Source organism: Passer montanus, unplaced genomic scaffold (genome assembly GCF_014805655.1).
Source record: "Passer montanus isolate IOZ18808 unplaced genomic scaffold, ASM1480565v1 scaffold17, whole genome shotgun sequence".
In the NCBI taxonomy this organism is placed as follows: Eukaryota; Metazoa; Chordata; class Aves; order Passeriformes; family Passeridae; genus Passer; species Passer montanus.
In genome coordinates this window covers 13,931,786-13,954,487 of record NW_024364270.1, presented here as the reverse complement: position 1 = coordinate 13,954,487, position 22,702 = coordinate 13,931,786, and the positions used below count along the sequence as shown (strand labels likewise).

Genomic DNA, 22,702 nt, shown 5'->3' with positions numbered 1-22,702 from the left:
TGCCTGTGAAAGCTGACTGATATTACAGGGAGATGATCACATCTTCCAGGCAAAGCCCCTACCACAGCAGTGGGTGAGATGTAAACAGTCAAAACCAAGGTGATTAAAAAGGAAGGAAAAGAGTCGGTTATGAGGCCAGGCAGATCTCTCCTTTCTTTTTTTTAAGGACACATTTAAAAGCACATTGCTTAATACTTACCAATTTTGTTTTTGCCTTCTTCATATTTCACTCTTTGTAAGATATGGTGTACAATTCTACTTCTTGTAGCATTATTGAAGAAAGTATCTTTGTTGTGTATTATGAAGCTACATAAAAATAAAAAAACAAGGGCATCTCAGAAATATGTAATAACACATTTAAGGCAAATATTTAGTTACATTATTTTTGTAGCACTCTAAAAATCTACAGTATGTAAGCACGTGCAGGGAGGATAAAATACACTTGATTAAGAGATGCCAGGTGAGATGCTGTCAGTAAATGTATTCATTCTCTTACAAAGAATTACATGGAGAAATCTGGAGAAAGATAGAAGATATTTAAGTACTCATTATCATATGCATCACTTTTAGATAATCCACTGAAAACTACAAAATTCTTGCACAAAAAATTGCAAAAGTGTATCTTTGTAAGTGCAGCAGTAGAATTTCACATCTGTTCCAGGATTTTTGTTATGCTTTACCACTAAGAGCCAGTTGTAAACATTTACTTGGTAAACCATTCTTACTGAAAACTGTTACTGAATACAATGTTAGAAATTTAAAGTATCATATACTTCTACATTTGGTCCTGGAAGCTAAAATACAGTAGAAAATTAGCTCTCAGAGGCCACTTATCAAGTTAAGTATGAATACAGGTTCTGTGTTCAATAGGTTAGATGGAATAAATTTTAAAAAACCCAACAAACCCTGCGGATAGGAGGCAACATTGATTTCCTCATCTGTGTTTTTGAAGAGCTGCAGAATTGAATAAACTACCAAATAAAATGTTAAGGTCACAGAGATGTGATAGAGAGATGAGTCTGTAGGAGAGCACACTAGACAAATATGACCTTAAATGAGATCATCTTAATCAAGAGCTTGGCATGGCTTCACTTCACCTTCTCTTTTGCACAATGTGAGATTCACTGCTCAGTTTTCCCCTCAGGTAATTTTACCCAAATGAAATTTTTTTTTTCCAGAATCAATCTTTACCCATGGGAAATAATATACAGCTTTGCACCTCCACAGTAATTTTGAAAAATGAGGAGTCCAACTTCTGGACTTTGAGAACTTCGTGTTCTCCCTCTTTATTATCAAAATTCTCAGCTGAATTTTCAATACAATGCAATGTGTACATAAGATCCTCACGTTCTTCTTCAAAGGCTGACAGTAAAAAAAAATTCCTAAAGTAAAGGTATGTAAAGACAAATTGCTCCAAGAACACCAGAAGTAATAAAACCTGGTTTTCTAGAGATTACTATCTCATGTCTCCTTTGCCACTTCACCCAGATACTCACAGGCCATTTCTGTGTCTACAATCGTCTCACTACTGTACTCAGTACTTCTGGCTTCCTCTCGTTTCCCTGCTGTTCCCAAAGTCCTACTCATGCCCTGCAGTACCTACCAAAGGCAATTAGGTTTATGCATATTGCTGACTACCATGTGCATGCTGATTTACCAGTGGGCTGGTACCAAACAGCAAATGCAATTGGTATCCACTGGCCACTGCCTTTTCTGTATAGGAACAGTTTTGGGCCACTATTCCATTTCAAGCTGCTAATACTCAAAAGGTAGGTAAGACTGAGCTTATCGTTCAGATACAGAAAGATATGTGGAAATAAAGATGTATCTTTACCACTACACCAGTATCAAATTCAGCTGAAAGTAATCAGTATGTGAAATAATAACTACCAAAAGTATTTTGAGGGAAAAAATATTACTCTATTGATGTAAATCTTAATGCTGATAGAAATTATATTTTATAAATTCCAAACTGTGAAGCAAGTAGAACAGTGTTGTTTTCAGCTGAAGCTGGAACTCTGTATTAGGCTGGTTGTGTAGCAGCAGAAACAAATTAAAAGACAGGAGTAAAACAGAAACGAATAGTTAAGAGATTTCTGCTCTTTATTTAATTTTATTTTATTGCCTGACTATCCAAGACCTCACCTCCCAGACAGTTAAAGAACTATGAAGATAACTTCACAGATATCAAAACAGCACAGTAATTCTCATTCTGACTTAGCTTAACTCGTCATTCTGATGAGTTCGTGTAGGATTCAGCTGTGAATTGGATCACCTTATCTGGGAAACCTGCAGCATGGAACCAGATAACACCTTAATCTATTTTCCTTGTAATACGAGGTTATTTTGCCCATCTGTTATCACAACTGTCTCATACTGCAACTAGAGATAGCCATTTCAACATCTTTTCTGAAGAACTTGTTTAATAGTTTTGTTTGTATTTAAGAATTTCTTTTTTCACGAGCCATGAATGCAAAAGGACAAAAATCAGAGATTACGGGAACTCTAAAAAACAAAGAAATAATCACTTGTTTAAAGAAACACTTTAGTCATTTGCATTCATTTGCAAACTTAGTAATTGTCTTATTATAGCTTTTGATCTCACATGGGCAAGAAGAGATAACCAGACGTGTCTGTGAAGCAGTTGTAAACTCCTCAGTATGATAACTGCCATGAAGAACTCTGCCTATTCCAGAATAGCTGAAGCAGTCCTAAAATACTTGTGAGACTATGAGCTGCAGAGGTTCTGCCCTGCCCAGTCTTGTGCCAGAAGGGCAGGAGGGGGAGAGGAGAGGAAGGACTCACCATGATCAAACAGGGTCAAAAAAATGCCCTTGAGTGTTTTCCAAAGTTATTAATGAAGACACAGATAAATAAGAGATGTTAAGAGTTCAGCAAAGGTGAAGAAATAGTGCCAAAAATGAGTCCTCTGGATGTCCTGGACAATCCCTAACAATATCATTATTATGGGATAGAATTGCATGTGGTAACATTTAAAAAATAATCCTCACTTATTTTTGAAATTATATGTATATATTTAACTTATATATAATTTTGAACTTATAAGTGAATCCTCACTTATTTTGAAGTCATATGGTTTTGAAAATCTGCTTAACTCAAACAATCTTTTTTTTTTTCTGTGAAATTTTCTGTAAAGTAGACCCAGAAAGAGCAGCATCACCATAATCAATGGGGCAGGGATCTGTGGCACAGAAAACAAAAAGAGGCAGACATGAGTGGAAGGCCTTTAAACATTGGGAATATCTCAGGTACTTGTATCTGTGTTACAACATCCTGGTTAGACATTGACATAAATTAGGACAATGTCAGGCAGGCTTCAATTTATCTCAAAAGCCACAGGAGCTGCTCTTGTCAGGTGAGAATGAGGCAGCTCAGTGTAGGGCTTACCCCTTTCAGCCACCACCCCTTCTTCCCAGGCTTCATGGACGTTTCTTCCCCCCAAATTTTTGTGCTTCAGTTTGTCTTATTTCTGAGTGTGGGTGGCAAATCCATATTCATAGGATAACCATCAAAGCTATTCCATGTTCTACAGCATCCAATGAAGAATTCAGAGGAGAAAGATTTTCTCAGTCTGTGAAGAATCCCACACTTCAAATTTCAGTTCACAGGGGAGAGAGCTGAAGACAATTTCAAACTAGGTACACATAAACATTTATCAGACATTACTGAGCTATGAACCATATAAAGCAGAGGCTTTCTAGTGAATTTCTTAACCCTTGCTGCTTTTAGGTGGAAGAATTTCCTCAGCTGTTCTGTTTCTGCTGCCCTTGTTAGATTTTTAACACGCACAAGGATTTGAATATTCATAAGAGCAATACAGCTTGTTTTCAGGCTCAGTAAGGGTTTACTCTTTATTTATTAGACTCTTCACTGATGGTTTTCAGCATTTTGTTGCCTCATTTGTAAGACAAAAAACAAGTAAGGACTAATATATTATAATTTTTTTACCTGTGAAGTTAATGTATAGGTAGATAAAGACAGTGATTTGTTCCACAACTGCTATAATCATTAACTTGGTCCTGTAAGTCTTATTTGTGCGAGCTATCCTTACTCAAAAGGCAAATCCCAATGAAGATAATGAGAGTACTTTTGGAAGGAAAGCTTCCAGAGTAGATCCTTAATTAAAGTCCCTTTCAAAAATGTCCTTCTGGAAATATTGCTTTACATTTATGTTGTAAGAGACATGAAGAGTCAGTGAAGGTTAATTGCTTTGAAGCTGTATTTGTAGCCTTTTAACTAAACTGTGAACTAGAAATTTCAAACTATCTTTCTGTGGGTAGCAAAGCACAGCAAAGCTAGCTGTTGTCTAAAGAAAAAACCCAAATTAGTGCAAATTAAACCAAGAAAAAAATTACCAATTAATTCCTGTTCATACATTGTCTTTGGTAATTTTGCAGGTTGTACAAACCCTTAAAGGGTAAATTTAGCTCTTGAATCTTTGAATACACATTTGAAAAAAAGTGGGTTTACTTTTCTTGCTTTATTTTACTTTTTATATTTTGGGAATGCAAAAGGCGGGAAAAGACTGTTTTTTGCTTTAGTGGCAAGATAAACAAGCTGAAATCTGAACACCTGTGGCCTGGTGAAAAGGTACAAAGGGAGGACGGATGAATGTGCAGATCCATGTGTATCTTTGCACTGTGGGATCCAGAGACACTGAAACATTTGATGTCTGACACTCACCATATCTAAAATTGCTTTCTGCTGGAAGCAGTACAAACTAAGAGCACAGATGTCTTTGGAAGGAGTGACCTCTATGTGAGTAGTGTATTCCTTAGCACAGGAAAAGTGCCCAACCTTCTGTACTCCCAGGTAAATCACAGAGCCAAGAGCCAACCTGTTGTTGGCTGAGGTAATAGCTCATTTAACATAAAGTAAGTAAATCATCAGCTGTAGCAAAAGCAGCAATGTGAGTCTGCAGTATTCTCCTGAGAATAATACCACACATTTCTCTACTTTATTTGTTTGAGAATGGCTATGTTATTAGCACTTGCTGATTTTCATTTTGCTTGATTTTTAAGGCTGTAGCTAATTGTCTTGTTTATGTAAAAGGACATTTTTATTAATGGTTAGCAGGGGGTTTTCATACCATACAGGGCCTAAAACAGGGTCACTTTGGGATGAAGAATGTTGTAGTGGCTCTCTCTGTTTCCACTTTGGCACCACAGCCTCAAAACTGCCAAAGTAAAATACAAAGTCATGAAAGAGCTGAATCTCTCCTCCACCTTCCTCTGCCTTTGCCCCAAATCCGTCTTCCCCTCAGACTGCTTCTTAATTTAAATTAGTTCACTTAGAAATATTCACCTGAGATAGAAGGAGGGAGCCTTTTGTATTTTTCAGGGGTGCCCTCCTTCCTTCTATTTTTCATGCACTTAAAACTTCCAAAATCAGAGGGAGTCAAAAAAACCATTGCAGGGCATGTCCAAGTTTGGCAGCACAAAGATTTGTCTGAGAGCAGGATTTACAAAATTGTGATTCCCCATTTATAAAAAGCCATTTAAAAACGTATAGTTATTATAGTGTGGATGTATTGGAGCACCAGAATGACCATCCTGGTTCAAAACAAGTAAGTGTCCAAGCAGCCCTGTGCCATGTCTCCATTTGCAGCAGCTCCATGATCTATCCATGATTTTGGGGTGAGGGGGCTCAAGGGAACATGGGCACAGATCACCTTGGTAGAGATGGGGTTTGTTAAGACCAATTTGAACATCAGAAAAAGGTTGAAAAAACAAGCTGTCTTTGAGAGACACATATCTTGGAAATCTGGAAAAAAATACAAGACTCGTGTACACAAGGGGACATAATACAAGTGAGAAGAACTCCATTAACCTCTGCTATGCAGGGACCTTTTTTGCTTAATTAATCAAGTTACTATCCTAGTCCTCCTAATTGAGTAAATTTTAAATCTTATTTTCACTAAGTAATAAATATTTATTTTAAGTGGTTATTCAATTATATATTAGATTAATATTTAATCAGGGAGTTTATTGCCTTTGAAAGAAAAAACAAAGAGGAAATAGCTCCTGATATAGTTTGATATCTCTAAACAGCAATTAACATATTTTCCTAGCTAGTGTACAGTTATCTCAGAATTTGCAGCTAATTGCTGCTGTTACTATTCCCAAGTGATTAGCAGCTGACTACATGAAATAAATAAGATGTAGTAGAAGAACATCTAAGTGTGTCTAATGGTAAACATTTTTCATATCTTGTGCATTCCTGTAACAGATAATTTTCAGAAGAAATACTTTGGTATAAGCATGACCTTTTCCAAGCTGTGGCTGCAAAAAAGAGACACTACTCAGAAGTCTATCTTGAAAATAATAATTTTGTATTCCAAACAATTTAAAAAATAAAGTGCTTGGCAGAACTTCTTTCCTCCAAAAAGAGATTTTCTATTACTTAAGGAATAAGATGAATTTTGGTCTTCTCTTGTACTGACAGTTTTGAGATATACCCTATGAAGTATGCCATAATGCTTTTAAAAGAAAACCTGAAGCTGTGCTGCAAAAGTTATTAGGCACATCTCACAAATGTCATTCTTGTGTTTTCTTCTTTGGAGGAAGGACAAATGGCTGGCTGTGCCTCTTAAAACAAACTTAATTTTTTTGGAAAGCTGAATTTATCCACATCTGTTTTTTTTCCATCTGAATGGGAAAAAAAATGCAAGAAATAAAAAGTCTATTGATATGATCTACTAAAATTGCACACACTCCTTGTATAACAATATTTTTAAAATACTATTTCCTATGGAAATAAGGTCTGGTCAGGTTTTTTCTAAATTATTTTCCTTCCCAGACATCGAATTGTAAGTATGGTGAGTTTTCTTTCCATGCTTTTAAAAGAAACTATCGCAAATGAAGTTTCTACTCAGATCATGTTATAAAATCTGTATGAGACTAGAGCCCTCTGTGTGGAAAGTGTGGCTAGATCACAAAAGATAAACTGCCTGTTCTTTGGTGACATGAAAGACATCTGATGCTATGAAGAAAGGAAGAAATAAGGAATTTTAGACCCAAATTGCAATATTTCAAATGCAGCCAAGCTCATATGAATATTTAAGGCATAATATTTTAGAAAATGAAAAGTATATAAACCCAGGAAAAAAGGAAGACTTTGGCAGCCTCCAGGTAGGATATGTGGTAAAATCTACTGTGAGGCCATGGAGATCTTATCTGAAAACTAAGGATATGGAGTTTTATGCTTTCATATGGTTGGAATTGTGAGTGATTTACTTGATGGTCTTTATTGAGCATGTTTTAGAAAACAACGATTTATGGCAACACAGAAATCCAAAATATTTTCAACTGCCAAAAGTACATATCTTGTTCTCCAGAAATACTTGTACAATAGCCAGAAAAATCCTCATCAGTGTAATTAAAAGACTGATTTTATATTTTAGGCTCCTGTGATTATTTCTCAAAGAACAGTTGAATGTACTTCCCACTCATCTCTTCCCCTCACTTAGGATTCTAGATTTGCAGGAAAATTTTATGGCTTCTACTACAAACTTAAAACTCAAAATCTGTACATAAGTTCTGACAAAAAGCTGACAATAGTGGCATTTTTCAGCTACCACCTTAATACAGTGCAAAAGGACTAAAAAACTTGCATTTATTCTGCATTCTCTGAGGACTTTGAGAACTGAACATTACAAAACTGAGTTACAAACATTTACTTTGCTCAAAAAATGGCTATATATTCAATGAAAAGTCTTAAACAACACTCAGGTCAGCCAGCTGAGCACTGGTGTGGTACTGGGACCCCTCCTGTCCTGTACCTGTTCTCTCTGAATCAGTTTTGGCTCTACTGCCTGATGGAAGAGGAGGCAGAGTCTCAGCTAAAGGCCCAAGAGTAGGAAAGAGATTGTTGCTGTTCTTCTAGGCTATGGATGGATGATGTGCTTGTGGAACACTGAACTCCACAAGTAATTACCCATGACAATTTCCAGTATAATTACATTGTACTGCTAATATGGTATGGTGAGAGTACTATAGCAAAACCTTAACCATCCCAAATATCAATATGTATGAACTTTTCTTACCACTGACAAAACGCAAGCTAAATTATCATAAAATTATTTTAGATGGTAATTCTTCTTTTCAGCATCTCAAGAATTTCAGTGATTATTTACTTCACATTCCTAAAACAATATTGTGGGTTTCTGGGTTAAAAAACTGAAATACCTGCATGCGACTCAGTAGAAAAATATTGAACAAGTCACTGTATTTCAAAATTCTAGTGAAACAAAACCAACCAAACACAGGAAACAGGCTGAAGCATCATAGGAACACCATTGCTGTCAGAGCCAGCATCTTTTGAGAGATGCAGGCCAGCTCAGCCAACATTTTATAAACTCCCACACAAAAGGATAGGAAGACTACACACAGAAAGCTAAGCAGAAAATGTCAGGTCTGCCTGGGAGTAAAGTTTCCAAGCCTGCAATGACGTAGAAGGTGCATCAAACAACAGCAGGAGTGTTAATGAAACTAACACTACTTAATAAACTCTCCTGCCAGTTTACCAACATGAACATGAGCAAGGCAGAAGAATTAAAAAAAATACTCTGGGTTCATATATGTCAATTCTTCTTTCAGCCACAAAAAAAAAAAATCTCTCAGAATAAACCATCAACTCCTTTCCTATGTGCAGTAATTTTAAAGGAAGTTAGCAGTTAATATTACTGCTAATAAAAACACTGATGCTGACATCCCAATTTATTAGTTTTTTAGTATCACTGCTCTATTCTCAAGCTAATTTGCACCTACTCTTCCTCTTGCCGGGCACAATAACCAACCCATCTCGGTATCAAACAGACTTCTATTGAAATTTCCCTGGAGTTTTCCACCTGTTCTTGTTTTTCTGCTGTATTTGGAAAGATGCCATTTGTGGCAGAGGTTTATTTTACTCATTTTTATTGCAGCTAGTAAATCAAATCCCTGAAAAATTATTCATTCAAAATGAGGTATTTCAGAGCTTTATCAGCTTGGATTCTCCCTGAATAAAACCACATATTTCAGAATTTTGAGAGACCTATAATTCATTCTGTGTCTTCTTTTAGTACCCTCAACATTGCTGCCTAATCTTTGTGCTTTTGCTCTCAGTCAATGACTGATCCCCATATCACAAACACTGTAACTACCCATAAGACTTAAAAAAAATTACGTCCCTTAACTTCCATATGAGTTCTGAAAGTTATGTGGGGCTTTTTCTCTTCTGCATTTTGCAAGGGAATAAAGGCTTCTTGTAGCCAAGTGATTTCTCTGACATTCGTCCAACACTGGTGCTATTGGTGGAAAAGTGTCACTGCTAGGTTTAAACACTGTCTGAACACTGCTATTTTTCAAGGAGTTTTGCTTCCATAAAATTGAAAGGGAAATGCAATCAAATTGACATTGTCTGTTTTCTTTAGAGTTTTGTTTGTTCTACAGTCATAACTGTAGAATGAAATGCAAGTATCAGTATTACAACCACCAGTGATGAAGGATTAGTTTTGATTATGCTAAAGACATAAGGAATCCTGAGAAAAGTTTCAATCACATCTTTAACTGAAAAAAGAACAACTGCAATTCTGACCTGAAAGAAAATAGCCATTTGATCCCTTTAAAGATGTAATTGAAATTCCAGTGAACTAAAAGGCACTTTCCCATTGATTACCTTAGCTTTGAGCTGAATTTTTAATTAATAGAAACCTAGACTAGCTCTCTGTCCCTTTTTGTGAAAAAGGGCTAATATGAAGGCACTAGTCCTTAAGACATGAACAAAGAAATCAATTTTTTCCAAGGTGAATCCAGAAGGAAAAGTTTTTACCTTGCAACTGAGATATGATAGAATACTCACTGGTGGATCCTTTGTTGGCTGAATGGAGCAGTATAGCAGTCATTCTCCTCCAGATCTGGCAGTGTTTCCTTGTCCAGTTTCATTGGCTTTCTGGGCAACCATCCTCGGAACCTGCTTATCTGTTTCTCGATCCTGCAGCACATGATAAGTATGAGCATTTGTGATAATGGGTTTTTTCACTACACTATAAAGTACAGGGCACTGAATATTTACAACCAGGAAAGGTGCAATGTTTTTTTACTTTTGTTGAGGCAGACCACATTACATATGCTGAACTCGATTACTCATAACCAGCTTTCTGCAGAGGAGCATTTATTTTGTCTCATCAGAAAAGCAATGCTGATGTTACATGCTGTCATAAATCTTATTAAGCCCAGTGAGTACTTGGCATGTCTCTAAATGCTTATTTCTCACATTTACAGTTAGTTTAAAATTCAGGCTTAACCAACATTAGATTTTAGCCATCTAAACATTAGAACAGTGGAGATTGTGAGAAAGATCTTTGGCAGCTAAACCCAGCAAGTTACATTACTGCTCTCTGTATGGATTCTTACCTTGCAATTGATGCTATTAAAAAATATGCTAGTTTGTTCATTTCGTTGTTTCTTTCAACACTACAACCTCCATGAAACAAGAACTCGGGGTGTATAGGCTAACAGGTGACTGCTATGCAGATTCTTACATTAAGAAGGTGAAAGCAAACAATGATTGAGCTGGAGAAAGGGCAGATTTAACTACAGGTGCATTCATGCAAAGATACACAGTGAAATGAAGGGAAGAATCACAGCTCATTGGAGAAGACAATCTAAACCAAATTCAAATCCATACTAGAATATTATAATGAAAAGCACCTAGGAAAGTCATGTTTAGCACAGTAAGCCCTGCTGCAAGTCCTAACCACTGAGTCCTGCAAGAATCATGGACTACAAAATATGGAGTGTGCCCATATTTCAGTCACTGTCTGAATGTTTCCAGAAGTGGAGCTAAAAGACAAGAATTTATTTCCTTTACTTCCTTTGAACTTAAAGCTCAGTTCTGAAAGAAGCTCAAGTAGTGGAAATCTGGAAATTTGGTTGAGGGGGTTGTTTGTTTTGGTTTGGTTTTTTTGTATTTGTTCTTTTTTTTGAAACAGCCAACATAAGAACTCTTAAGACCAGCAAATGCTGGTACCTCTGCACAGTCCGTTTGAGGGAGGACAACCCATATCCAGGCAGCTGAATATATAGGGAAGTGATGTGAAAATGCTACATATTTTAATTTAAAATTCATACAGTTTTTCCTGGAATATTCAGCCTTCTTCCACCAGGTTTTTCATCTTGGATAGGGAAGCTAATGGCAAATTTTAAACATGGGCACATTTCAAAATTGTAAATAAATAAGCTGTACCTGTTTTAGTCTCAATTTTGGACTTCCAATCTGGAATAGCATGATGGGGTGAGGGGTTTTGGATGTTGCATATGTGTGCAAATTTATCATCAGGACTGTTTGAGAAAACTGGAATATATATGTAAGCTTATTATAATATTTAATTACTTAATTAGTCATAACCTCTCCATGGGCAGTGTTTGCACTGACCCAGCAGCTCGAGCACAAGAGGAGGCAGTTTGCAAATATCTGTGCTGAATGCAGGTGAGATGTCAGATCCCAGGGCTCTAAAGGCCTGATCCATTGTAACTCTCCAGCTGCAGCATCCTGACAGCCTTGAGCTAGTCTGTGTAGGCAGACAGAAATGCCAGGGGAAATCAAGTTCTCTACGGGGGAAATCCCTGTCTTTTGGCCTCTGGTTTTTCTCCTGTAAATTCAGTAAGCCCTGTGTATATCCAACAGGCTTAGTGTGTCTGGGTACGGAAACGGGAGGAGGAATTAAGAAGAGGGTTTTTCTAAATATCCTGTCCCATTCTTGTTAATTAAACTCGTTAGAATTCTCGAAGCTATTAACACCCCTGCCCCTCTGCAATCCTTTCCCATTCATGCTGCAAGTCAATGTGCACATTTGAGATACTGCCTGCTGCAGGTTTATCACACCACACAAGCACAGCGCAAAGGGACCCAGTGCTTTCCCCACTTAACAGCAATGCATTATTCATGCTGGCTTCTCACTGAGTGTACCCAGAATTTGAGTGCTTTGCCATTCCCAAGACTCAGATTACTTGGCATGCTCAGTCAGCCTGCTGGCAAACGGGTCTGAGAAGGTTGCAAAACCTTACTGCAAAGCACAGAACATGCAGTACAGCCTTCTGCAGGGAAAGCAAGCCCCCCTAGTTATCTCCTTGGAAAAGAAAAATGACCAATTTTTTTAATTCCCTCCAGCTCATTCCAACAGTGCCGTCAGTCAGCAGTGCAGGTTTTGTACTCTACAGGATCATCTTGCAAAAGGAAAAAGCTGAAAGAGTGGTGTTGGTGCTAACAAATACACACACAGTGTTAAAAATCTATTTTTTTAATCATTCCTTCAAGACTAATCTATGCCTCACTTTCCGCACACCCAGCTGAATAGGGGAACGATGTTTGGAAAGCAGTGTGACCTACGCAGGAACAATGGGGTGATGGAGTGATACAGGTAGTGGCTTCACACACTGCCTCAGAGTGTCTACCACTTTAATCTTGGCCCTACTCTCCAAGTCTAGTCCTTACTCAGCATCCCCTTTCTAAAGATACATACTGTGCTTAACTCACTCAGAGTTTCTCAAAAAATTTAAAAGAAACTGTTTTCTCACCATAAAGTAGGGTAGGGATAGAAATGTTTTTCAAAGGAAAGTTAAGAAAAGAAAAATGGTTTTGAATTGAGACTGATTTTTATGAGTGGGTTAGCTTTCATAGAATTTTATTTATATTGTGGCATTAGCTATTTTATTAGTTCAGTTTTTAACCATGATGCAGGTGCTATAAGGTGTCTGATATCCCTCCTTTCCTTTAAAGTATGGAAGTTTTGTAATTTGAAGTGCTGAGATCACTAGTCCTTTTCAGAGAGAAAATTCAAGTCAGGTTCACAAGTTGCAAGAGACCTGCTCTGGGCTTTGCCTTGTGACGAAACTCCTCTCTAAAATAAATTTTGCCAAATGTCGACATAATATTTGTATTAATTCAAAAAATGAAGAAAGTCTTTGGGTACTTGTAATCTGCACTGAATTATGAGTAGAGGAAATAGATACTTTTATTGAAGCTATATATCTAAGTTTCACATAAGTGAAAATAAAGCTGAATATATTTTATTTTTCCCTTCTGGGGCCATTCAGTTACAGCTTTTCTCCCTCAAGCAGCTATTTATAGACCTGAACATAAAAACTGAATCTAGTGTTCTCATCACTCAGAAACTAAATACCAGAAAAAGATCATACCTCTTCCCATACTGACTTCAAATTGCATCCTGACTCATAAGAAAGTGAAGCAAAACTTTGTACAACACATATAAATGATGGAACCTCCACCTTCTCCTTCCTATCTATTGCTTTAGTCAAAGCAGCTGTTCTGCAAAACCAATTCCAAAGCTAATAGCTGCTATAGTATCTATTGTAAGGTGGGAATGGAAAGTGGGGCAGCATGAACAAGTTTTAGATTTGTGTGCATTTATTACTGTGTGCCAAAGAGGGATAAAATGTCTCAAGTCTGCAAAGGGCTCATTTGGTTCTTACTAATATGAAAAGGCAAATTCCATAATGTGATATCATGCTGTCAAGTTACCAGTACACTGTGACATAACTTAATATCCAAAAAGCTTTTTAATATGCTCATACTGCAGAGTGATCATCCCATGGATGTAAATGTATTGACATTATGTGCAAAATGGTATGGCTGTTTACTCCAAAATGCAGATTTTCCAAATTTAATTTTTCTCTCTTAGAGGTTCTTGGGAATATTTCACTGACCTCAGTAATTAGGAGTTAGACCCCTTTGAAAACTTCATCAAGAGTACCATGGCATTAAATGCCACATACAGTGAGAGAGATAATTGAGAAAGATAATTGTAGATATATAAATGGTCTGTTTTTTGCCAAGTCTGCATAGTTTTTTGGCATTTTGGAGATATTTTATTCATTTCATTTTCCAAGGTATCAAAAAGAAAATGCAAACTGCTGCAGAAAAAGAGTTTCATTGCTTGAAGTCAGACATAACCTGGGTAGCAAGCATAACCTTAAAGGTATTTAATAATTGAGTGAAAGCACTTCAAAGATTCTTGGAAAATATACATCTCTTGGTTTATTGGCTTCCTATCCACCATCTTTCTAAATATCCCCATGGAGGAAGCAATAAATAAATAATGCCATCAGTATTACAAGTGAGCAAGGCTCATGAAAATTAAAAAACCCTGTAATTGTGGTACTCTAACCCCAAGAAACTCCCTAATAAGCTACATGGAAAGAAGGAGATACAGCATTTGCACTAACATACTGCTATTTGTTTAAATACTCCATCAGTTGAAAAATATTTTCTTATTCCTAAAAAAGGCAAAACTGATTAAATTAATTGCTTCTTTCACAGTGCAGATGACTTAAAAATGCAACTTCTGTTTGTTTTTTTTCTTGCGGATGTCTTAGTGTGTAACCACTCTCTTTATCATTTCTACAAACACAACTGATTAACTTTTCCTTCCAGCTTGACTTTAATCATTATTTTTTGTAATTGGGTCCACATGAGCATAAACTGCCATGGGAACTGTACTCACCTATTCATGAACTTGTATCGGCGATGCAGGTAATAGATTTTTCTCCTGGAAGAACAGCAAAAATGAAGCCAGTCGAGAAGAAAACCCATCGTCAGTTACAGTATGAACTAGCAAGGAAGGAAAGGAGATTGAAGACAGAAGCCTGTAAGAGGTGGAGGAAGAGACTAAAAGAGAGATTAACAGAACCGTCACAGGAAGCCACACAGACACTGGTGGCATTTGAATTGCCAGAAGGTTATAGTTTTCCCATTGTCTCCTCCTTTTCTGCTATTTGTCATGTGTGGAACTTGGGGACCCGAAGATGTTTCTATTTCAGAGTTCATAAACTGCTGCAGGAATTCCACAGGGCTGACACAAGTATGGATAAATTATATGACATCTACTAGTGAGTTATTAAAGCTCCATTTGGTGAAACACAAGGGGGAATCACTTAGAAAAGCCAGGAAAGCTGTACCTTATGCTGCAATATGCTGTAACACATGCAGTACCAAGCGGGGTCTGTGTTTCCTGTTGGGATAACATCCCTTGAAACAAAATACAGGCTGCACAAGCAAATGCACATGTGCTCAGCACCCTGCCAAGTGTGCAGCCATTCCCTCTGCCCCTCATTCAGGCTGGTTTCTGTTGTCAGTGCAATAAGCCATGTGTGAGAGCAAACAATGAGCAAGTGAGCAGACAAGAGGACATGAGCAGACACATGCTGAACCCGCTCCCAACCTGCCTCCTGACCAGCTCTGCGGTGCAGAGCAGCCCCTAACCATCATGTGTAGATCCAGGACTGGGGGTCCACATCCTGGGCCACTCCCCTGCTGGCCGCTCTGGTTCTTCTCATAAATGCCTATCATACCACAGCTGTCAGGATCTGACACACTGCCTTCAGCACAGAGATCGCATCTTCACAAGAGTTAAGAAAATCTGAGGGCTCTTGAGCATGGATTTGGGATGCATAGTCCTTTCTGGAAAATTTGGGTGCCTGACCAAACTCTGATTTCCTCCTCCAGAGGCTGGCTTTGTCTTCCACTGAGGGTGATTGCTAAATTGAGGTGGTTTCTGTGTATTCTGAGAGGTTCCATTGTGTAATGCAGAACTGCACCACTTCTGGAAAATGAAAGCTTACACCACACATGTTCTAAATACTGTAGTAGATATAGTATAGGAATGCAGTTAGTGCCTTGGAAGCAAATCCTCTAAAATAAGACAACACTAATGCATTATAAATTATTTAAAATTCCAGGTTAATTTTCAGAACTTTTGAACATTGTTGTTATTAGAGTCCATATCATGCTGGTGGAGTGAAATTTTTTAAACTATTTCATGTTGGCCAGCCTTCTTTGGATAGTGTTATTTATCTTGCTCTTCTCAATATTCTCAATATCTTACTCTGCTTGACCTTTCTCAGCTGAGAATGGTCAAAGCTAAGTGTTTCTGAAGATGCCATCCACTTCTTGGTTTTGCTTCCAATATTCAGAGGTATCCACCACTTTTTCCCTCCTGCTTTGAAACAACAAGGATTTTATTCAGTGATGCATGGATCTTGCACAATTCCAGCCTGAATAAGCAGGAGCAATAAGCAATCAGCAGCTCTTAAAACAAGGGCTTAGACAAAGGCATCTGGGAATACACCATCTAGACTTGTGGACACTTTGTAATATATTTTTGTAATGGCAATCTGTACTGTTGCTTTTAAGAAAAAATTAAAGAGTCTGCCCAGCAGTCACTAGTGAATTATCATGATTTCCACTTAACAATGCTGTAGTAATTCTCTCTCCATGGATGTGGAAAGAATGAAGCCATGATCCTGAAGCAGGTCAAGAAAACCGCAGCATTTTCAAAGCTTTCTATATAATCTGTATGACACCTACTTTACTATCTGCTGCGAGATCAGAAAAGAACAAGCTGCCCCATTACTAAATTCAGAATTCCTGGTGTATTTCTAATTCATGAAACCTCACTCTACTGCCAGAGCGGGTCCATCTCATGGAATGGCACAGAAGTCAAAGAGGGCACAATTTTGGTCTAATCCATCGTTTCTACGGCTGAAACACTTCAAAAAAAGAATATTACTATCCTGCAATGATTTGTGATTGTTTTTAGGATTTTCTCTTTAATAATAAAATCATAAGGAAGAACAGTTGAAGATTTGCTGTGAAAATGAAAATAAAATAAATACAAAATAAGCCTGCAATTTTGTCCTTCATACATATCCATTTATCCTTATGAGTTCTCTACTGCTACAGGGTGTCATACCAGAGGCATTTTTCATACTTAGGTAAGAAAAAAACATAAGGAATCCTACAAAGGCACCAGCTCACTAGTTGCATATTCTCAGTCTGATTCTTTTCTTATTCAGGAGTAATTCCATTAAAATCAATGGAGCTTTATATTGCAAACCCTGCTAACTGAAAGAAGAGTCAAGGCCTCTCAGTTCATGGGTTGTGGTCAGTTCCAGTGGAAGTCTTTATGCTACTTTAAAAGTTCTGATAACCAGCAGAGTAAAAGCAATATTTTACATAGTAAATTTCATAACCCAACGTGCAAATAATAGTTAATCAGTTATAAAAATAATCTGAATTTCAATGTGGAATTAATCTGGTTATCAGTAGCATTTAATATAAGTTCTCTATTTTCTCCAGTGAAGAAGTGCATTCATAGCTTAAATTGTTTTCCTATTAGATGAGATACATATTTACACTTATTTATGGGATACTAACTACATACTATACAAGCAATTTGCAGGTGCATACCAGATACGTCAAACAGACATGCACTTTCTGTGCTGCCTTACGTACCTGGATCTTCTTGACCTCCCATTGATTTCAATGAAATGTCCATTTAAAAAACAGCAGCGCACAAGTATGCAGGGGGCTCCAGCACTGAAGGGGTTAAAGGGCCTAAGGACAGAATACCCCATGAAAACAGCTGCACTGCTACAGCCCACCATCATCTCAAACCAGTATTGTACCAAAATTGTAGGCTTTAACAAGAAACAGCAATGCAAGTGGTATCTAAGGAACTCCATTTATGCTTCCTAAAGATGTGTAATATCTTATAGAAGAGCTTTTCTACAGGCTTTTTGGTGTAATTATCACATTAACTTTACAGTACAGTGTGGCTTTGGAGGTTGAGACAAAATACAGCTACACCTACCTGAAAGGCATTCTTACATTCATTAGTTCAGCATATTTGCCCAGGACCTCCCAAGGGGCATGCAGTTTCACAAAGATGATGTCACTGTTTGTTAGGGATGACTGCAAAAGAGAAACAAAACAGCCACCAGAGCTTACTTTTTCAAGTAAAAAAAGAAAGAAACCGTAGTCAGTGACCAATGTGATGTGTCACAATCCCTTATTCTTCTTGAAATGTTGTATCAGTATTTTGTCATCCCATTTTTCTTCTGCTGTCCTGAAAGCCATGCTGTGATTCCCTTCTGCCCTCCATGTCCTCTTTTCCATGTGCACCTCCTTTACATGGAAAAGAGGACATGGAGGGCATCTGTGGGTTAGCTGTGTGTACATCTCATGAAGAGAACTTCATGCAGGGTGTGCACATCAGCATGGATGCTACCTAACAGAAAGCTGTCTGGCAAAGACCAGAGGATGTGCAGCAAAGAGGAGAAGAGGAGGAATTTAGCTCTGTTTGCACTCAGGAGGAGACACAGAGCTTTGCAAGAAAGCTACAGCAGGTTTGGCTGAAGCTGATGTGAAAACACAGAGAGCCACATGGTAATACTGGAAGATTAAATGTTCAAATTCTAATGAATATTAATTAAATTTTCATGAAGTTACATCCAATACAATTTTAGACAATCAGGTGGATGGCATTCCAAGAAATAGGTAAAAGTGTACTTAGTATGAGGAAAAGAAAATATGATGACAGCAAACCAGGCAAGAATTTTGTTAGTTAGCTTTGGGGATGATTTCCTGTTTTTTTAGATGTTGCCCAATATTCAATGTTTCTTACACAGATACAACTTACTATGAGTTCTTAAATCTAGTATTGTTTATCTGGAGACTACTGTGACTACATGGGTGGGAAGCTGACATTTATACTTTTTACACTCTCCCTCCGCTATCCTGGTAGATGCTGAAATTATTGAATTTGCATGTCCATGTCCTTAGAGTGGCTAAAATTCTATTACTACTTTGTGACATGATAGGAGTGAAAACTCCGACATTTAAGATAGAAATATATATTTTTTTTAGCACATCAAAAAACTCCAAATAAACAAATAAACAAATAAAAAAACACAACAAAAACTAAGGAAAAAACTCTACCTTACCCAATCACTCTAGAGTTAACATTTTATAAACAACTACAGTATTGGACCATAATGGACACAGAGAGATATTTGTACTAAAAATATTACTGGGGTGCAAATATGGATTTACCATATAAAAGAATGAGTAACCTTATAGTGCTAAAAAACGGCAGGGAAAAATGTTCTTCTTTGCTGATGAATTTTTGAAAAACATTTCAATAAAAAATGACACAACAGCAACAAAATGCCCCCAAGAGACTTGCTTCCAAGACAATGAATTCACTTGCAGTCTTTCCCTGACTTTTATGGATTCTAAATCAGGCTTTAATTATGTTTTTCTTTATAGGTACATTTCACAAATTAGCTTTTATTTTCCCATGAGAATTTAGCAGGGAGATACCACAAAACCAAAACTGAATTCTGCCACTGTAAAAATCTCCTGCAAACTGCTCTCTCAAAGGTGAGGTTAAGTCAGCAGTGGATTGGCAATTTTGCCCTAAATAGCTTGGATTAAAAACCAAAACAAAACAGAACAAAATCCACCAGACCTCAAAAGAACTATCTAAGAAGGCCGACATACAGAAAGAAACTACAGTACTGTTACACCAATAAAACTGAGAAATGGAGGAAATTTGTTAAAAACAGCTTTTAAACTTAGTGATGGTTGTTAAACAGGAAGTTTATAGGTATTTTCCAGCATATTGTAGTTTGAGCCTTACTTGATATGGGAGCCAAACATGACTTGTGAAGATGCTGTTTCACAAGTGAACACTATCTAAATTTGGTATCTTATGTGTTACATATTTTCATGCATAAACATGGAAAACTTCCGAATACAGATGTTTAAAGAATATTTTTTTACTCTGTATCTTGCAATGTTGGCACATTAAAATGTTTTTAAAATGACAATCAGCTTTGCCAACAGAAGATCTAACCAATAGGAAATCTAATCAAAATACACTTGACAGGTTTGGTTATATTCAGAAAAAAAAGAAATAATGCTAAATTATTATTATAAAAATCCATTTCTCTTGGGTTTGCTCATGTTAAGTGCTCACAAAGGAAAGCAGTAGGCAAGGCTGAGAAAATCAAGGCTGGAAAAAGCAAGACTGGAAAGAGAATAATAAATCCAGATGTAGGACGAATTGAATGAGATGTCACACTGACCTAATATAAGGAGTAAATAGCTAACCAAAATATCTGGAAAAACAATAGAATGAAAACCATCTTCATTACAAAAATACTTTAGTGAATTGAATCTCCTAAACTGTCTTGGTTAGATTAGTATTTAGACTCAGTATCTTTCATCTTATAAATGTTTCAACTGAGAATAGAGGAACATTCTTCTGTTGTAATTGACTTTCAAGGGTTGGCTCCTTAAATGATTTGGAGAAGTAAACTCAATTTCACATTATGGGAACATGCAAACAAAAATCAATGCAACATTACTCCCCCTGGAAACTTAAATAAGACAAGTATTGACATGAGCAATCTGCTATAAAGTGATGTCCAGATAAAGAAGAAAGAAAAACAGGAATTAAGGGGGCAGACCAATGAGATAAAACACTTTAGCAAACACAGAAATGGAATAAATGTTTGGAATTGACCTCTAGCACCTATCACAATGCAATAGTTTTCAGGCCACCAATATTCTAATAAATTGGTTGTTTTGAACTGATTTATTGAGGAGGAATATCCATTAAAAAAACTGATTTTCTTCTGGTTACTAACAAACATTCTCAGCGGTCTTCAGAACATTGTAAAGCCAGGGTGACAAGAGACTTACCAGAATCAGACAACTGCAGACTCATCTGGGGTGGAAGGGACCCCTAGGGTTCGTCTGGGCTAAGCCTCTGGCTAAAGCAGGGCTAACTTAGATCAGCCTGCTTGGACAGGAGCTTGTCCCATTGAGTACTGAATATCTCTACAGGCAGAGATACAGTCAGCCTTTAGGCAATCCACTGACTGAAACTGGCTGGAGCAAAGAATATTTTCTGTAGAAGAACTGCTCTCTTCCATAGAGAAATGTTGGCTTAAAACTATCACTTTCTATATCTGTTTTTCTTTAAAAACACCCTTATTTATTATAAGAACTCTACTTAATTGCTATTCTCATTGAGAAGCAATAGCAAGTTTTATTTAGTTTAATTGACCTGATCTTTAAAATAGATTTGTATGGTAGAATTCAGATCACCAGGGTCTGGGTTACGGATAGTCAATACACATTTTGACTTCACTGTCAAGCATCATTAGTACCAGATCATTGCTGCCAGTCCTAGAATACAGGCAGTACTATAGGTCCACATATTATAGACTTCCCCTTCTGGCAAGGCTACCTGTCTATTTTAGCATTAAGTTTGTAAAAACATTGCTATTTCCCAAAGAAATCCAATCAAGTGCAAACACATTTAGAAACAAAGCCATATTTTCTTCTCCAGTGTCACTATGTAAGGAGTGAAAGAGACTAAAGCATGGGCCATTTATGTAACTCCAAAAGCAGAAACACCTGCTGTGGTGAGTTACTGCCATCAACTAAGTCAAGGAAAGCTTGTAAAAGGTCTTGTTCTTCTAAAGCAGGCACAGAGTGGTGTCATCTGATGGTTAAGTTGTGGCTACTAAACTCCCTGCAAGCATTCTAATGTCTTTTGATAGCAGGATTTAAATTTATCTGTATTTGCTATTGACCTGACTCTGCTCATTCTGCACTTATCATTGTGAGTCTGAATAGAAGCAGAGTTATGCTGACATGGAATGTCTCTTGAAAAGCCCATATTTTGCTGCATTTGCAGGCTGCCTTCCAGGATCAAGGCTAAAGATTAGTATATTTTGTCAAATATCTGCTTGAACATTCTCCTCCTTGCTAATTTTAGTTCACTATCAAAAATATTGTCCAGCCATTTCAAGACAAAAGTAGCTGTAGGTACTGACCTTGATATAAGCATTTCTTGGGTCTAAAAGTTAAGAAAGTTAAGAAAACCTATTCACAGGATATAACCTTGCAGAAGGTTAAAATTACAGTGGCTCCAATTGAATGGTGCCAATGTTTATTTGCCTTGAGGCTACTAGGCAGATTTTCATTCATGTATGCAAAACAATAGGGTAAGAAAAAAAAGAAATCATGATTTACCATAAAGGTGTTTCGCCTATCACCATTTAAGAGAAAAATTCTCAAGGCTGAGTTCTCTCTTCACCTTTAAAAGCATTCCTCATGAAGGTAAAATGAGATAAGTAAGATTTTGAAACAATTTTAAGATTGGTTGTTAAGATTTAACAAGTATAATTAATGTCATTGACTTTAGGAAGGTCCTACAAGGCAAGTTAAAAAGCCAGAACAAAAACAGTTTACATTTTGGCAAGGTTCTGGTAAGATCATAATGCAGGGAAAAACAGAAAAGGAGACAAAATCAATATGCTTCCAGTAACAATTCTCTCTGTAAACTAGCTCTGTATGATGTCTGAGTGCAGAGTAGTAAATAGTCACTACTACATTTTCCACTGTTTTTAAGAATTACTTAACAGCACAGATTGATTTGCCATGTGGAGTGAATTAAGTGGAAAAACAAAACCCAGCAAATTTTAGTTGATTAAACTGTTCTTCCTCTGCAAAACCAAAGTAAATGTAAATTCACATGGGCAATTCCATGGAGCTGGAAAAACAGAAAGTATATTCTGCCAATACTTTTCCAGTGCATACATTACTACTGGGCAATTATTTAGATACTGTCAATATATGTCTGGTTTCATGGAAAATATTGCATACTCACAAACATTAGCCTCCATGTTCATGCTTCTGAGGACCCTAACGAATAACAGTGTCAATATCTTTCACACATGTACCTTCAACAAAAGCATGGGTTTAGTGAAAAAAGAGGACTATATTGTTCACATTTTCATTTGGATATTAAGAAGCCTTTGACTTG

At 37.0% G+C, this 22,702-nt stretch overlaps 1 protein-coding gene across 8 annotated transcripts in view; it reads right to left on the bottom strand.

Annotated features, from left to right (window-relative positions):
- The window catches only part of ANO4 (anoctamin 4), a 173,360-nt gene that overhangs the window by 49,100 nt on the left and 101,558 nt on the right, over positions 1-22,702 (bottom strand). For 4 of the 8 annotated variants that reach the window (XM_039704082.1, XM_039704085.1, XM_039704081.1 and 1 more), the window contains 5 exons: positions 17,672-17,772; positions 17,314-17,415; positions 14,525-14,569; positions 9,862-9,993; positions 200-306 (listed from right to left, as the gene is read on the bottom strand). In XM_039704082.1, the coding sequence (XP_039560016.1) occupies positions 200-306; positions 9,862-9,993; positions 14,525-14,569; positions 17,314-17,415; positions 17,672-17,772 (487 nt within the window). Of the gene's footprint in view, positions 1-199; positions 307-9,861; positions 9,994-14,524; positions 14,632-17,313; positions 17,416-17,671; positions 17,773-22,702 lie in introns of all 8 variants that reach the window. The other 4 variants (XM_039704083.1, XM_039704084.1, XM_039704089.1 and 1 more) reach the window with 4 other exon arrangements.